General features: G+C 36.7%; 1 protein-coding gene across 2 annotated transcripts in view; it reads left to right on the top strand.

Annotated features, from left to right (window-relative positions):
• The window catches only part of TRIM23 (tripartite motif containing 23), a 44,077-nt gene that overhangs the window by 6,504 nt on the left and 18,703 nt on the right, over positions 1 to 18,870 (top strand). For both annotated transcript variants that reach the window (XM_066375976.1, XM_066375985.1), the window contains 5 exons: positions 4,900 to 5,021; positions 7,569 to 7,847; positions 8,401 to 8,583; positions 12,662 to 12,877; positions 16,872 to 17,006. In XM_066375976.1, coding sequence (XP_066232073.1) covers positions 4,900 to 5,021; positions 7,569 to 7,847; positions 8,401 to 8,583; positions 12,662 to 12,877; positions 16,872 to 17,006 — 935 coding nt within the window. The remainder of the gene's footprint in view (positions 1 to 4,899; positions 5,022 to 7,568; positions 7,848 to 8,400; positions 8,584 to 12,661; positions 12,878 to 16,871; positions 17,007 to 18,870) is intronic.

Raw genomic sequence — 18,870 nt, 5'->3', positions numbered from 1 at the left:
ATACTTTTAAAACTTTATATATTTCAAAATGAGTTATTACTGTGGGATACTAGATTTGGAAATAACATTAACATTTTAACAGCTATTTTACAAACATAAGTTCTATAAGTTTACTCTTTTGGAAAGCAGAATTTTCTTCAAAATAGTTTAAAGTCATTTTTACAGGTCAGTCGCACTGTTTGTTTTAAGGCTCTTCTAGTGTGTTTATACTATATGTCAAGTGGAACACACTCAAAATAATTTATCTACCAAAAAAAAAAAAGAAAGCAAGAATACCCAGATTTTAGGTTAGAAAGCTTTAAAATGCTAAGAAACATGACTAGAAAAAGGTTTTCTTGTAGGGAAAGGGGAAGTTGCTTAGGTTTTGGCAGTCTTTGATTTAAATAGTAACTATGTAGTATGTAATATAGGAGTGTCAGCTTTATTACAGATGACATTAAATTACTATTAGCCAAGAAATAATAGGGACAAAAGGTGAGATACTTGTATTTCAACAGTCCTTTACTTGGCCTTTTATTCTGATAGGTATTATACCATCTTGATAGAAAACTATCTAGAAATATATATTTTAGAAATGGAAGATAGACCCTTCTATCTTTTTGAAGGACACTGTAATTTCTTTACATAAATGTCACAGTGCAGGTTACCACCCTCAATGTTTAAACTAAAGTAGAAATTTATGACAGAGAATGAATAGTTATATCCTAAGTTGAAGTGAAACATGATTGCTATCATATCAACACTAGAAAAAAACCAATAACTCTGCCTCGGATATAGCTTATAGGTTTGATTTTTACTGTGATTTTAGCGTATGGACTATGTGTCAGCGACTCGATATAGTTTGATGTCATTGTTTTTATTTACTATTATTTTTAAGATTTTATTGATTGATTTTTATGGGGGCAGGGGACAAGAAGTAGTTGCTTCACTCTAGCTATTCATTGGTTACTTGCCATTATGTGCCTTGATCGGGCAAGCCCAGAATTTCAAACCAGTGACCTCAACGGTCCAGGCCAGCTCTCTATTCACTGTGCCACCATAGGCCAGGCTGATGTCATTATTTTTTTAAAAATCTATTTGTAATTGTACTATAAAAATAATGTATGCACATTGCAAAAAAATTAAAAATCTATAAAAGAATATAGAAGAAAAAATTATTTGTAATTTCTCTTTCTACAGAAGAAAACTACTGTTGAGAGGATCAGAATCAGAATTATTCTCTAGTCCTAGAAGTATTAGTAGTTATTTGTGGTAGTTTTTAGTATGGTTCAGCGATATTTCTAGTTCTTTTCTGTCCACGTGGTAAAATTATACTTCTTTACTCTGTTATAGTTAGGTATGGCTGTGTGATTTCCTTTTAACCAGTGAAATATGAATAGACTAAAGTGTTAACTTCCAGATAGAAGCTGTTAAGGAGGGATTTATTATTGTTTGCAGTAAATTCTTCTCCCTGCTAAAGTGAGGTGGTCCAGCTGGTTGGAGGTTCAGTGGCCTATGTCCCTTATCATGGATAGTAGCAAACACAACTTTTCTTGTCTTCCACAACCCCTGATATGTTGCATGAGCAAAAAGTCTTTGTTGTTTTAAACCATTGAGATTTTAGAGTTATTTTGAGTTACAGAAATATTAGTGATACACTAGGCAGTAGATAGATACTGCTAGTAGTTTATGTTCATTATATAATGACAATATTTGGAAGATTGTCAGGATAATATTTGTATTGTTTTATTTTTTTAGCAAGAGAGACAGAGAGGGGGACAGATAGGGACAGACAGGAAGGGAGAGAGATGAGAAGCATCAATTCTTCGTTTTGGCACCTTCTTCATTAATTGCTTTCTCATATGTGCCTTGAACAGGGGTGGGCGGGCGCTACAGCAGAGCTAGTGATTGCTTGCTCAAGCCAGTGACCTTGGGCTCAAGCCAGTGACCTTTGGGCTCAAGCCAGCAACCATGGGGTCATGTCTATGATCCCACGTTCAAACCAGTATCCCTGCATTTAAGCTAGTGAGCCCATGCTCAAGCTGGAGGAGCCCGCACTCAAGCTGGAGACCTTGGGGCTTTGAACCTGGGTCCTCAGCATCCTGGGCAAACGCTCTATCCACCGTGCCACCACCTGGTCAGGCAGGATAATAATATTTTTAAATAACGGATTCACCTAGTATATTTCTTAGCCCGTATGTAAATAGAGGAGATAAAATTCAGTTTATAGAGCACATGTGGATTAAAACAAGGAGAAAGTCTTGTTGGATAACAAGGTTGTGGGAGAAATGTTGGATTGACTGCCTGAAGGTACTTTGGGAAGGAGGTCACAAAAGTCAGAGGAAGCTAAAGATACTTAGCTTAATTTGAATTTTTTTGAAGAATCACACAAGAAATAGTTTCTTTCCCTTTCCCTTTCTCTGTCTCTTCCTTTCCTTTACTTTCCTGTTAGACCAAGGAAGGGGAGCCCTATAGCCAGTGACCCCATCATCCTTTCATCCAGGGGTAGTCAACCTTTTTACACCTACCGCCCACTTTTGTATCTCTATTAGTAGTAAAATTTTCTAACCGCCCACCGGTTCCACAGTAATGGTGATTTATAAAGTAGGGAAGTAATTTTACTTTATAAAATTTATAAAGCAGAGTTACAGCAAGTTAAAGCATATAATAATAATTACTTACCAAGTACTTTATGTCGGATTTTCGCTGTTTGGCAGAATAAATCTTTATAAAACAACTTCCTGTAGTTAAATCTATCTTTTTATTTATACTTTGATTGCTCTGCTACCTCCCACCATGAAAGCTGGAATGCCCACTAGTGGGCGGTAGGGACCAGGTTGACTACCACTCTTCATCCTTTCATTTCTGCATTCCTTCAGTGAGTATGTATCAGGTGGCAGCTATGTGTCAGGTGGTATCTGTTGCATAAAAGCTCACCTTAACGTAACAGACATATTCCTTCTAACTGTTGAAGGATCTGACTTTTATTTATAGTCTCAGGAAGAAAGAGGGAGGGAGAGCAAGAGAGAGAGAGAGAGAGAGAGAAAATGAATAAGAATATGTGCATGTATGCATGCATGCATATATGCATTCTCATCTGGCCTTTTATGGTCATTTCTGGGGAAGAGAATCAATGTTCCTTATTCAAATGTGCCTAGTCTTATCTACCTCAAAGGGATTGTTGTCTTGCTTTGATGTGTCAGTATAAATAGTTTATATACTCATTGATTGCTATAGGGTTCTAGATTATCTATTCTAATTTCAGTTTAGTTATAGAGATGGAGTTATTTTTAGGTTAAGTGTTTCTTTGTACAGAGGTTTTCAAATGTGAATCATAGCTTATTTGTGGTCATGAAATCAATGTAATTGGTTGTGACAAATTTTTGAAACAGACCTAAAAACATCAGTGTGTGGCACACTGTAAGGATAAATATTGGTGTGTGAAACTTGTTTCAGTTATATATATGATATTTGATACTGGTTTGCAATGTAGATTGTATTTCTTACTGTAGGTTACTATAGAGATATTTCAGAGCACTTAGTTTGGAATACAGTCATCCCTCACCATATTGCAGTTCACTTTTCACGGTCTTGCTGTATCACAGATTTTTAAATTGTATATATCTAATTTTGTATCACGGACCTTTTGCTGTATCATGGGATTTTTGCGGTTTATAGGTATTTTTATATATTCTTTTAATTTTTGTGGTAAAATAAGCATTTTCAGGCCAAAAAACTTGAAAAGAGTATAAAAAATTTAAACAATATTAATTAAAACATATTAAAAGAATATTACTGTATATTCACTGGTGAGTATCCATATAGAATTTTATATGTTGTTAAAGTTACATAAGTTTAAGAGTGTAGAAAGTGTTTAAGAGCTGTATGCTCAGTAGCCTCTGCCGTCATGGCCATGCAGATACATGTTCCCATTAGATTCGGACAGACGGTAAAGAAACAGCTGAGCCAAAAACTGGTGGGCCATACCTTTATTCTAGCCTCGCACCGACCAACGAGTAAAAACATAAACACAGAGGGCTTCAAAACCCACTCACACATTCTCCGGTTCCACAACCAGGAGGATCTTTCCAGTTTTCCTTAGAATCAAAGGCCTCCACCAGGCTCAGTGGAGCTCACAAAGCCCCTCACCCTTCTGGTTCCCATTTGCCAACACAGCTTCTTACTCTGCAAAACTGGCTTCTCCTTCAGCACCTTGCCATCTTGGCTGCCTTCTCTCCAGCACTCTTCCTCCCTGTTCTCACTCTGCAAAAACATGGCCTCCTTCTCCTTCTTTCTGCTTCTGCTTCTTCCCAAACTTTTCTTGGTGCAAAAACCCCTCCTCCAGCACACATTAGCAAAACAAAGCCTCTTCCCAAGCAGGAAGGTAATTAGCAGTTTCACCTGGGCAGCGCCATTCACATGGGCAGCGGCCATTTTTAACAATAAAAGTGAGCAAACCCAAAAAATACAGATTTTACAAACTCATTTGCCCAACAAGAGCATAGGAAGTCTTTATAAGAGTGTGGGAGGGTTTATAAAGCCTTATTATATATATAAGTAATGAAGTAAATATAAGGTTGCTACTTCATGGATTTTTGCCTATCGCAGGGGGTTCTGGAACCTAACCCCTGTGATAGACGAAGGACCACTGTATTTAGTAAGAGTCAATGAAAAAAATATAGATATGATTGTAAAGTTAAATGATAGAAAAATAATAGAACTTTAAAGTATGTTTCTACTTAGAATGCTGATTCTTTTTAAAGAGAATATTGACAATTGTTTTATCATGAAAATGAGGAATATTTTTTATTTTAAGTTTTAGACATTAATGGCTAAACTATATGACAGAAATTGCTATTGAGGTATGAGGTAAAATTATTGAGATTGCATTCTGTTAGATTTCGTTTCTTTATATTTTAGGAGATTCAGGTATCTGGGGATTGAAAAAAAATTTTGCTTTGTTGGAACTTTTGGAACGACTACAGAATGGACATATTGGTCAGTATGGTGCTACAGAAGAAGCCATTGGGATATCTGGAGAGGTATTGATTGAACTTGGTGAAATATTTGTTATGAGCATGAGTATTTTCTTGTAATTTAAAATATTTCCCAATAAAAGCACAGTATTACCTTACTCCAGCAGGTAGGATCCCAGAACCACAATTTTCATTACGTTACAATTCGTGTGTGTGTGTGTGTGTGTGTGTGTGTGTGTGTGTCAGAGACAGACACACAGGAGGGAGAGAGATGAGAAGCATCAATTCTTTATCTCAGCACCTTAGTTGTTCATTGATTGCTTTCTTATATGTGCCTTGACCCAGGAGCTCCAGCAGAGTGGGTAATCCCTTGCTCAAGCTAGTGACCTTGGGCTTCAAGCCAGTGACCATGGGGTCATGTCTATGATCCCACACTCAAGCCAGCGACCCAACGCTCAAGCCGATGAGCCCTCACTCAAGCTGGCGACCTCGGGATTTTGAACCTGGGTCCTCCATGTCCCAGTCCAACGCTCTATTCACTGTGCCACCGCCTGGTCAGGCATATTGTAATTCTTAAGGCAGCCATACTCCTAATGGAACAAAAGTAAAACTGAAACCTAAATTCTCTAATAATATTATACCCAAACTGTGCTTTGTATGTAAACTTGTCTTTTTAATTTAAAAAAATTTTAAGACTTTAATTTAGAGAGGAGAGAGAGAGAGAGAGAGAGAGAGAGAGAAAGAAAAAGAGAAAGAGAGAAGGGGGGAGGAGCAGGAAGCATCAACTCCCATTTGTGCCTTGACCAGACAAGCCTGGGGTTTTGAACCAGCGACCTCAGCATTCCAGGTTGATGCTTTATCCACTGTGCCACCACAGGTCAGGTCATAAACTTGTCTTATGATTCCTTTCTGTCCCCAAAAGTGAAAGAGTAAGGCCATGTAAGCTACATTAAAGCAGAGAATGTGGAAGTGAAGCAGTCAACAGTAAAGCACAAAGAAAGAAAGAGGAACTATATGAAAGAGGCTCTTTAGTACAGAAGCAAAATACCTTAAAGATAGCACTAGCTCCTGAGGAAATCACTACTGTTAAATATTTTTATGAGAAGATTAAATTATGTGTAGGTGTATTCTCTTTATCTAGACAGGCATCTATCCAGAGATATTAGAAGTCCTAGAACACAGATTAAAATAACATTTTTTAATACTTAAGGAATTGCCTGCATAGCTCATAGGCTGTTCTGGATATAAAAATAGTTGTAGTAAATAACAGTTAATGATTTAAGTGATCAATTTTAAAACCCTGTTTCTTGTGAAGTGAAAATAATCTCAGATTGATTTTTAGTTTTCTTTTATTAAGTCATGATTTCTTTGTGTAATGTAAATACTTGAAATGAATTTCAAATTGAAGCAATCTTTCCTGAAATTTTTGCAGTTCCTCCATATGCTCTATCTTTTCTATTTCAAAAGACATTCAAGTATTATCTAATGTTAACCTTGTTAATTATTTGTCAGATTTGGAAAACAAGGCATAAATTTATTTTACATGCACACATTTCCCATAATTGCAAAAAAAACTGTTAACTTTATGTTTGTTTTTTATTTAATGTGACATTGAGTGACGCCATTGATGTATTTCCTAATATTTATTTTTGGAAAAATTTTATACCAAATCTTTCCCTTTCCAATTATGACCTTTTATATTCAACAAAAAATCCCAAAACATTCTTGATTATCTGACATAAAAATTTTTAACTTGAAGCTTTTTAGTAATTCTTGAAAATTAGCATGCCTATAAAATTAAGCAAATTTTATTTGTTTATTTGCTTAAATCAGTGGCTTTCAACCAGCATTAGGCAATGGACTCACCTGTGGAGCTTTAGAAAAAAGTACACCAGCTCAGGCTTCATCTATAACCTATTAAAATAAGTATTTCTCGGGTAGGATTCTTGACATCCAGGGTTTTAAAAGCTTCATAGCTGATTCTGATGCACCTCCCCCTTTGCTATCTAAATAACATTTGTGCTTTTCTTCCTGTACATCATGACAAAAAATATTTAAAGCAGTGCATATGTATTTAATATCAGGTTTTTTAGTCTTAAAAAAAGAATTCTAACCTCTACTCAGTTTCTTATGTGTAAAGTAAGAGGATTCTGTGGAAGCTAACTTTGCTCAGACTGTGAATCTATGATAATAGTAATACTTTTTTGCCTCAAATTCAGTAGTATATGTTGATAATTAATTTTGGAACTAGCTTCTCACCCATAGAAATGAATACTTTCTTAGGTGAGTAGTGAGTGACCTTTGTACTTAATTAGCAGTGTATTTTCACATATAAAGGCTGGTTAATTGAAAACAGATTATAGGCTTGTCCTGGACAGATAGCTCCGGTTGGTTGGAGCACCGTCCCAGTACACAGTGGTTGCCAGCTCATTCCCGGGTCAGGGCACATATAGAAACAGATGAATGTTTCCGTCTGTCTCTCTTCCTTCCTCTCTCTCTAAAATCAATAAATAAAAAAATTTAAAACGATTATAGACTTTTATATTTCAAAATTTGTCATGTTACTGTGATTGGAATTCAGTTTTAAGACATTAATTTTCTTTTGTTTATCAGAGCATCATTCGTTGCGATGAAGATGAAGCTCACGTTGCATCTGTATATTGCACTGTATGTGCAACTCACTTGTGCTCAGAGTGTTCCCAAGTTACTCATTCCACAAAGACATTAGCAAAGCACAGGCGAGTGCCTCTTGCTGATAAACCTCATGAGAAAACCATGTGCTGTCAGCATCAGGTGCATGCCATTGAGTTTGTTTGCTTGGAAGAAGGCTGTCAGACAAGCCCGCTTATGTGCTGTGTCTGCAAAGAATATGGAAAACACCAAGGTCACAAGGTATGATTAAAATTAAACGGGTGACCTTACCTAGTTTACCAGTCTACCATTTGTAGACTGAAAAGAAACAGATTTAATTTTTGAATAATAAAAATTTTAGCAGAGAGGCCTCATGATAATAGTTATATTTTTGGCCTCAAAATCACAGCATATATTGATAATCAACTTGGGGAATAGCTTCTCATTCATAGAAATCTTTAATAAAAAATAGCTTACCAGCAGAAAACAAAATTTCTCTTTTTTGTATGAGTGTTTTCATAATGCACTAGATTATTTTGATAATATTTCTGTCTAATGAACTGCTTCAGATAAAATTTTAGTCTTGTGGTTTCTTGTTTAGCAATAAATAGACTTGTAAATTTTTATTTCTTTGCTGGATAAATAATTATTGGGTGAAGGCAAATTAGTATTTTATGTGCTGTGCTTTTTGTAAATGTGTTATAAAAACCACTTTTAGATGATATTTCTTTTTTTATTAATAAGAGTGATTTAAATAGTTTTTTATATCATAAGTCAAATACTGTGAGTTCTTTAATTATATTGCATTTTATAGCATTCAATACTGGAACCAGAAGCCAACCAGATCCGAGCATCAATTTTAGATATGGCTCACTGCATACGGACCTTCACTGAGGAAATCTCAGATTACTCCAGAAAATTAGTTGGAATCGTTCAGCACATTGAAGGAGGAGAACAAATAGTGGAAGATGTAATTGGAATGGCCCATACGGAACATGTATGGATTTTTAAATTTTTTCTTTATTTTTTTACCCTGTTCTTTTCACTTTCTAGTATTTATTGAGCAATTATTCTGCACTCCTCATAGTAATTTTCATATAAAGTCTCTGTCCTCATGGAACTTATAATCTGTCATAGAAGAAAGGTAGTTCCAAATGTGGTAACTGTTTTGTGGGGGAATGTACAGGATGCTTTGGTGCACAAGAGGGGCAGCAATTTAGGCGAATCAGGGAAGACTTCCCAGAAGACGTGATATCTAAACTCAGATGGAAGGGATTTAGTTTTCTCCCTTCAGGGAGAAGAGTGAGGTGGAGAGTGAGTTGTCCCAGAGAAGGAAGCATACATTAAAATGCTTGAGAGTGGGAATTGCATGTATTGTAGAAACTTAACTAAGTTCACTGTGGTTGAAGGTTGGAGTATTGGCTAGGGCGTGGCAAGAAAAGAGGTTGGAGAGGTAAAGGACAAATCATGCTGAATCTTGTTAGCCTTTTTTTTTTTTTTTTGTTAGCTATTTTAAGAGCAGTGATGAGCCATGGAAGAATTGGCTTAGGAATAACATAATCAGATTTTCCTTAAGAAAGTTCTCTCTTCAATGTAGAATATGAATTGGAGTAGCAACAAGACTGGAAGCAGGGATACCTATAACAGTTGCCAAAATTATCCAGTTGAGATGTTTATGGCCAGTAACACTAGAGTAGTGAGAATGTAGAGAAGTAGATGGATTTGAGATTTTGAAGACGTGGAATAGGTAAGTCTTAGAGATTGATTAGTAATATTGTTTGGCTAGCAAACTTGGAGGGTCACGCACAACGCCTTAGAGTTCTATTTTGTCCAGCTGGGTGGATGGTGATATTATGCACTAATGGGGGAGGAGGAGGAGTTTTGGGAGGGGGTAATGGGAGCAAGATGGTAAGTGTAATTTGAATTTTGAAATTATTATTTCTGTGAGGTAATCAAGGGAAGACACCTTCCAGTGAATTGAAGAGTTAGTGGGTATTGGGTAGTAGGTCTGACTTTTAAGTTTGGCTGTGAAGAGAAGGGAGGCAATAAGGTGGTAGTTGTAGTTGCTTTTTAACATTGAATTGTATTCTGAGCTCCCTAAATTGCCTTTCTGTGTTTTCTTGTATATCTCTGAGTATTTTTAGGATTTCTATTTTAAATTCTCTGTCATTTAGCTCCAAGGTTTCCAATATATTAAATTTTTTCTCTATAGATTTTTCCTCATCTGTCTGTGCTACCTCTCTGTCTTTTGTACCCATGATATTCGATTTCCTTTTCCTTAATGGCATCTGAGGGTGGTTTTGTTGATAGTACTTTGCGTTTAGTGTGGAACTGCTGGAGGCTCCAAGTAAGATTTTTCTGTCTCTGGTTGAAGATCTTGTTGAATTTTTGGGGAGATTTCTCGGTATCGCTCCTTACAGCGCCATTTCTCTAACGTCACTCCAACATTGAATTGTAGAGAAAGGAATCTTTTCAGATGGGAATGTAAACTACAAGAACAGGCAAAATGTAATATTTTCATTTGGTAACCAAACAAATTTAAAGCTCAGTCATTAGGTAATAATGCTAGAACTGCTCTGTCAAATATAGTAGCCATTAGTCACATGTGGCTGTTTAATTTAAGTTATTTAAAAATTAAAGACAAAATCTAAAATTTAGTTCCTCAATTTCACTAATTATATTTCAAGTACACTTTAAGTACATGGATTTATTGGCTACCATATTGGACAGCACAGATATAGAACATGCCCATCATCATAGAAAGTCTATTGGACATTGCTGTGCTAAAGTAGAAATACTTTATTCCTTTAGCAAATATTTATTGAACACATACCAGGTACTAAACACTGTACTAGCCGAGGAGACACCATTCATTGTACAAGTCAAAAGCTCTGCTTTTCCAGAGTTTACATTCTAATATGAGGAGAAAGAAAATAAGTAAAATGCTATGGCAAAGTATATTAGATGCTTTGGAGAAAAACAAGTGAAAGGGGGAGTGCACTTTTATATGGGGTATTCAAGGTCATTCCTTGAGAAGGTGACATTGAGCAAAGACCTATAGGAGATGAGAAAGAGAGCCATGAAAATACTTGGGGGGCCTGACCAGGCAGTGGCGCAGTGGATAGAGCATCGGACTGGGATGCGGAAGGACCCAGGTTCGAGACCCTGAGGTCGCTAGCTTGAGCGCAGGCTCATCTGACTTGAGCAAAAAGCTCACCAGCTTGGACCCAAGGTCGCTGGCTTGAGCAAGGGGTTACTCGGTCTGCTGAAGGCCCCTGGTCAAGGCACATATGAGAAAGCAATCAATGAACAACTACGGTGTTGCAACAAAAAACTGATAATTGATGCTTCTCATCTCTCTCCATTCCTGTCTGTCTGTCCCTATCTGTCCCTCTCTCTGACTCTCTCTCTCTGTGTAAAGAAAAAGAAAATACCTGGGGGAAGACTGTTCCAGGCAGAGAGAAAACCAAGTGGAAAGGACCCTGAAGATGAGATGTGTGAAACTGAAGAGGCTAAGTGTAGCTAGAGTAGAATGATTGAGGGGAGCGGAGCGAGAGTTGAGGTCAGAAAGAGCCTTATGGGCACTTGCTTGTTTTTCTGCCACGACTGCTCTTTCTCAGGATATCCATGTGGTTCCCCCTCTTACTTCCTCCAGGTCTTTGCTCAGATGTCCTTTTTTCGGGGAGTCCTCAAACACCTTATGTAAAAGACTCTGGAATTCACTCTAAGTATCAATAGAATGAAAAGTTTTGAGCAAAAGAATAATTATCTGTCTGACTTACCATTTTAAAAGGATTATTCTGGCTGCTGCGTGGGCAGGATCAGATCTAGTGAGACCATTTAGGAGACTTACAATAATCAGGTGAGAAATGACAATCAGTTGGGTCAGGTTGATAGAGGTGGAGGTGATGAGACATGATTAGATTCTGTGTATATTCTGAAGGCCACAGAATTTGCTGAGGGGCTAGTTGTGGGCTATGAAAGAAGTATTAAAAGACGACTCCAGTCTTTTGGAGGGGTTTCTTTGTCTTGAACAACCTAGAGTATGGAGTTGCCATTTATTTTGTGTTGTTTTTTTTTTCTACTTGGAGATGTATAGATTTCCACCTATCAGTCTAGTGTTAGTGTATAATCTCATATCAACAAGAACTAGGGTATCTGTTGGGGCAAATCTGAGTCATACAACAATACCTCTTGAAGGCTATAAGACATGTTCCCTTTGATCTCTAGGGAAGCATATGTTTAAATGTTTGCTTGAATGAGGGCGTAGGACATTGTGGTGATGATCTACCATGTCTGGGATCAATCTGCTGGACGGTTAGCATAGCAAGCCCAGCCACTTTCACAAAGCCCAACTTGAGGCCTCCTGCAGTGTTCCTCTCAGAAAATCCTGTTTTTTTTCCCAGAGAATATTTAGATCCCTGAGCTTGTAGAAGTCTCTGTAATGTGTGAAGCGGGAATTGTAATATGACTGGCTCTGTCTCCATTAATTTTCAGGAAATCAAAACAATCATGAGGATGAGGATGGAGCCTACGGCCTCCAGAAAACTCATAATTATAGGCAGTCAGTGCAGTGGTGACATCTAGAGATGTCAGATTCAGGAGTGGAGTTTCCATTCATTGAGATAAAGGAAACTGGTTTTGGGTGAGAGAAACTGGAGATTAGGTATTTCCTTTTGCTTGAGATGTCATTCAAATAGTTGAATATCGAAAGGCTTTGGTCTAGGGCAGTGGTCGGCAAACTCATTAGTCAACAGAGTCAAATATCAACAGTACAACGATTGAAATTTCTTTTGAGAGCCAAAATTTTTAAACTTAAACTATATAGGTAGGTACATTGTTATTAACTTAATTAGGGTACTCCTACGCTGGCCTTTGAGCCACACTCAAGGGGCCAAAGAGCCACATGCGGCTCGCAAGCCGCAGTTTGCTGACCAAGGGTCTAGGGGAAAGATCTACAATAGTATGGAGATGCAAATATTAGAATTCTAAAGAATGTGGATGGCATTTACATTTTCATTATTTCACATTATAATCTGTATTATGGTTATTAAAACTTAATTTTATTTTCTTAGGTACCAGGTACTGCGGAGAATGCCCGGTCATGTGTTCGAGCTTATTTTTCTGATCTACATGAAACTCTGTGTCGTCAAGAAGAAATGGCACTAAGTGTTGTTGATGCTCATGTTAGAGAAAAACTGATTTGGCTCAGGCAACAACAAGAAGATATGACTATTTTGTTGTCCCAGGTTTCAACAGCCTGTCTCCATTGTGAAAAGACTTTGCAACAAGTAGGTAGTTTAAACATGGGAAAGACATAGTTTAAGAAAGAAGATTTGTAAAGTTAAGTAGATAATTACCAGAGGTACAAACTAGTCTATTACTTCAGAAAATATTTTTATATTATTATATGTTACTGCATTTAACATTGTGCTTAGGACATGGTCTTTAATCTTGAATTGCTCCACCAGCAAATCAGTGTCCTCTCCTTCAGGTGCCTCCCCACCATGAAACCAGGGGTTCTAGAACCTCTCTAACTGCTGACATTCTTCAGTCAGGTCAAGCCCTTGACTCTTCTCTGCCAAGCATGCACTGTTCTTTCTGCTTAGCAGGCTTATATCTCCCTTCTCTGCTAGTGGAAATCCTTGTTTAAAGTTTAGCTCAAATGTTTGCTACTCTTTGAAATGCTCTCTTTCTTGCTCTTTGTGTGTGTGTGTGTCTCTCTAGTATGTACTACCTATTTCTGTTCTAATTCAGTGATTCTTAACTTGGGTGTTACAGAAAAGCTATGTTTTTTGATGGTTGAGGTACCAAAAGCCATTTGTTACCCAGTTTGCAGATGATGTACTTTTTAAAGCAATTATATTTAAGGTTATTGTAACAAAAATTTCAGTGTTACTCATTTCTCTTTTGGATTTGCATTCATGAGTGAGCAATATAAGGCTAATAATAATTAGGAATTCCCCATAAGTTGCAGTCTACCTTACATTTACTGATATATTGCTAATAATTGTGTTGATTTCAAATCATTGTAGAACTAAACTTTTTACTGTTGTAGAGCTTTTTCTCTTAAATGTGTAATTAGACTTACATGAATGTGGCTAGGCTATAACCACATCAGTCTTGAACTCTTGATTAGTCCTTATCACATTGAATTGTAGTAATTGATGTGTATGCCATTTATTAAGTTGCCTTTGAGCTTCCATGCTATTCTCTGTCTTCTGCTTTGTGATGCTGGGACTGGAACGCTACAAACCACTTACCTTCTCTGCCCGCTGGGTCCATGTCAGTTTAGCCTCTGCCAGTAAAGACATAAGAGAGAATGGAAGATGGAGATAGTTTTCTGTGAGTTCCCATTCGCTTGTGGTCCCGTGAGTGTCATTCCTCATATAAAGAGACCACTTTCCTCAGAGATCTAAATTTTAGCTCTGTAAGGCCCTCCTCTAAGCTTCTGGCATCTCTCCTGTATTCCCCCAGCCCTAGGCATGGTGGTAGCTACTTCTTACAGTTGCTTTTTCTGTGATACCTCAGAATTAGTTTTACCTTTTCAACTACCTAGTTAATAACTCACCTAGTTAACAGTTTTTTGTAGTAAGTTCTTTCTGTTCACATAATTGGTGTGATTTGAACCTAAATGATACAGGAAGCGTATTTGCCCAGGATATTGACGTGATGCATCTTATTTATCTTTGTCTCTAAATTCTTTGTATCTGGATAGAAAGACCTTAGTAAATACTTGTTCTGATGGGTAATCAAGCCACACAGCAAAATCAAAATGGATCATGTACTAAGTCCTGTTTTCTTGAAAATTTCAAAGATTTTTATGTTTACTGTATTAAAAAAATATCAGTTATTTAGAAGTTTTTAGAAGCATAATGTCAAAGTGGCTGGTAGTTGTTAATGATGTGGTATTATCTCACTATGCTAATGCTAATGAAATTGAGGTCTTTGATTCAGTCTTCATTCAGACCTGTTAGGTTTGTTCTAAGTTTTGGCCACAGAACCCTAACCCCTACCAGTATTCTTAAAAGTTCTTGCCACAGAGATAATTGAACAGAGGAATGGATGGAACATCACACATTTGTTGCCAATTTTGAGAACAAAATTGAATCATCCATCACCTATAAGTTTAGGGCATGATGCTAAATGGTGAGGATTTATCTATTCATTTAGCAAATATGTATTGAGTTCCTACTATGTGCCGTGTATGCATGGAATATATCAGTAAACAAAATAAGCAAAAAGCCATAATCTTGTGGAATTAGCATTCTGGCAAGAAGACAGGCAATAAACTATAACCATCTCTAAGTAAGTAAATTATATAATTATGAAAAAGTGATTACAGCTAAGGAAAAAAAGAAAAAGTGTGGAGGTATAGCAGATTGCATTAAAAATTATTGAGAGATGAGATTTGAGCAAAGACTGAAAGAGGAAGAAGATGAAGGAATTAGTTCAAAGAAGATGAAGGAATTAGGAAGAACATTCCAGCTGAGAAAATGGCAAAAACCCTAGGACAATGTGCCTGGTGTGTGTGAGGAACAGCGAAAGAGGCCACTGTGGCTGGAATAGAGTAAATGAAGCTGAAATCAGAGGTAATAGGAATATGTAAGGAAGGCTTTTGAACCATTGAAAGGACTTTAGCTTTTGTTGATTGAAATGAGGAAACCATTGTGGAGTTTTGAGCACAACAATGACTTGATCTTACTTGTTAGAAGGATCACTCTCGCCCTGGCCAGAAAGCTCAGTTGGTTAGAGTATCATCCTGAGGGGTGCAGAGACTTTGGGTTTGATGCCTGGTCAGGGCACATACAGGAACAGATAGATGTTTCTGTCTGTCTGTCTGTCTCTTTCTCTCAAATCAGTAAATAAATTTTTTAAAAATAAAGTATCACTCTGGCTGATGTGTGAAAAATAGATCAAAGGAGGGCAAAGATAGGAGGAGGGAGGAAGCTGTTATGGAATTCTAAGTGAAAGAGAATAGTGGCTATATTAATGGCAGTTAGAAATGCCCAGGTTCTGACCTCACTAGGTGGTGGTGCTGTGGATACTGAGGAGCCAGATTCGAAACCTCAAGGTCCCTGGTTTGAGCGCAGGTTCATCTGGCTTGAGCATGGGTTCACCAGCTTGAACACAGAGTTGCCAGCTTGAGCATGGGATCATAGACGTGACCCCATAGTCGCCAGCTTGAGCCCAAAGTCGCTGGCTTGAGCAAGGGATCACTGGCTCACCAGGAACCCCTGTCAAGACACATATGAGAAGCAATCAATAAACAACCAAAGTGCCACAACTACAAGTTGATGCTTCTCATCTCTCTCTCTGTCTGTCTCTCTAAAAAAAGAAATGCCCAGGTTCTAGATATCCAGTAGGATTTGTTGACAGATTATATATGGGGTATTAGGAGAAGGCAAGAGTGACTTCAACTAATATGAATATGCAACAGTGAGTGAAAACTGACACCACCACTGCTCTCGCGGAACTAACATATTGCTGGGAGATCTTTGTCTTTTGAACAGTATTGGCAAATGTATAGAATATCTGGAATAACATTTGGGAAACTGGAAAGTTTTGACTTTCAGGAGGGAACCTGGGGATCTAGAGTGAGAGGGAGGCTTTTCACTCTCTGACCTGGAGTCCTTTTTTCTTTTCTTTTTTTTTTCCCCTTTTCTTTTCCTCTTCTCTTTTCTTTCTTTCCTTCTTTTTAACTAATACATGTATATCTTAAATTATTTTTAAAATGTTTTATAGAAGTACAACATACAGACAGAAATGTGTTCATAAGTGTCCAGCTGGCTGACAGGACATTACTGAATAGCCAGCATTCAAATCAAGTACCAGAACATTACCAGAACCCCAGAAACCCCTCAGACTTCCTTCTAGTAATTACCTGCCCTTCCCCCAAGGATAAACTACTATACTGACTTCTAATGCATGCCTTATTTTTGCCTGTTTTGGTAATTAATAGAAATGGAATCATATAGTATGAGCTTTCTATGTCATTTCTTCTTTTTCTCTGTACTTGTAAAACATATATCGTCAATGTAATTGTGGCTCTTTATCATAGTGGTCTGTAGTGTTGCATTTGTGAATATACCACAGTTGATTCATTTTTTTGTTGATAGGGTCTTTATCTATTAATGCCTAAATATTTTTATCCTAGTCAAATTTACATTTAAGTTAACTTTGAATACTGTAATGTTAAATGATCTTTTCTTGAGTTTTGATGATATTTCTTTTTTCCTTATTTCTTTAACATGTTTACAATAAATACTGTCTTCTCTTTCCTAGGATGACTGTAGAGTTGTCCTGGCAAAACAAGAAATTACAAGGTTGTTGGAAACATTGCAGAAACAGCAGCAGCAGTTTACAGAGGTTGCAGATCACATTCAATTGGATGCCAGCATCCCTGTCACTTTTACAAAGGTAGTGTACTTGTACTGACCGATCATGATTGTTTACATTCCATGATAATCAGCTTGAAAAGACAACTAAGAAATTCATGAATCATAGGACTTAAGAAAACTTATTAGTGAAAAATAGAAAGGGATATAAGGAATTTCCCTGTACCATCACTCACTTGAACAAGTAAGAACTTAAATTTCATCTCTCCTGTCCTCACTCCCTTTTCTATCTGCGGTCTCCCAGGTTATTTTCAAATAAATTCCAACATATCATTTCATCTATGAAATATTTTTATGTATATTTCTAAAAGGTAAGGACTCTTTTTTAAAAACATAACAAAATACTGTTATCACACCTAAAAATTTAATAGTAACTCTACATTATCCATTATCCAGTTAGTATTCAAATTTCCCAGATTGTTAAAAATATTTTTTTAGGTTGCTTTTTTTTTTTTTTTGAGACATAATCCAAACAAGGCTTGTAATCTCTTTTAAAATGGATTCCCCTAATTTAAAATAGTTTTTGTGTTCTATCTTGTTTTCTATTTTTAGGGGCTGTTCTTTAAATTTAATGCTGTCTTATAATTATATGAGACATTTACATGGTCCAGAGTCAAATCGACAAAGCAAGCTTCATTCGGAGCAATCTAGCTTCTACCACTGACCCCTCTATTCTTCTCCTCCCTTCCCCACAGAACAGCATTAAGAATTTTTTCTTAGTTTTATTTATCATTTAAAAATATAGAAATATTTTTATATATCTACACACACTTCCTCCATTTAAAGGTAGAAACTTTATGTATTTCTCCGCCTTGCCCTTTTCACTTAGTGTCTGTTCTGGAGAATGCTCCATAGCAGTACACAGTGACGTTTCCTGTTCCGGTATATAGCTTCAAGATACTTTATTGTGAGGATGTACCACATTTTTTTTTTGTGGTAAAAAGCACATAATATAAAATTTGCCAGTTTAACTATTTTTAAAGTGTACAGTTTTAGTACTGTTAAGTATATTTCCATTGTGTAGAGCAGCTCTCCAGAAATTTTTCATCTTACAAAACCGAAACTCTGCCTTATAAACAGTAACTCCCCTTTCTCCCCACCTTGTCAGCTTCTGGTAACTTTCTGTTTCCTTGAATTTGACTATCTAAATACCTCATGTAAGTGGAATCATAACAGTATTTATCTTTTTGTGACTGGCTTATTTCATTTAGCACAATGTCCTCAAATTTATAGTTACTTCTACCTCTTAGCTATTGTGAATAGTGGTGCTATGAATATAGGTGTGCAAATATCTTTTTGAGGCCTTACTTTCAGTTCTTTTGGATATATATCCAGAGATTGCTGGATCATAGAGTAGTTCAGTTTTTAATTTTCTGAGAAAATGCTGTGCTGTTGTCCAAAGTAGTTGCATCATTTTATACTCCCACCAGCAGTACACAGGATTCTAATTTCTCTGCATTTTTACCAACATTTGTTATTTTTGGGGTTTTGGTTTTGGTATGGGTTTTTTTTGTTTTGTTTGTTTTTGATAGTAGCCATCCTAACGGGTATGAGGTGATAGCTCATTGTGGTTTTGATATGCATTTCCTTGATGATTAGTGATGTTGAGTGTCTTATATGCTTTTTGGCTATCTTATATCTTCTTTGGAGGAATTTTGTGTAAGTCCTTTGGTTGTTTTCTAATTGAGTAATCTTATTTTTTGTTATTGGGTTGTAGTTCTTTATATGTTCTAGATTTGAATCCATTATCAGGTATATGATTTACAAATATTTCCTTCGAATACCTACATTGCTTCTTCACTCTGTTGACTGTCCTTTGATTCATGGGGGTTTTTTTTGTTTGTTTGTTTTTGTATTTTTCTGAAGTTGGAAATGGGGAGGCAGTC

Source organism: Saccopteryx leptura, chromosome 1 (assembly GCF_036850995.1).
Source record: "Saccopteryx leptura isolate mSacLep1 chromosome 1, mSacLep1_pri_phased_curated, whole genome shotgun sequence".
NCBI classification, from domain to species: Eukaryota; Metazoa; Chordata; class Mammalia; order Chiroptera; family Emballonuridae; genus Saccopteryx; species Saccopteryx leptura.
This window is presented reverse-complemented; position numbering and strand designations above follow the sequence as displayed.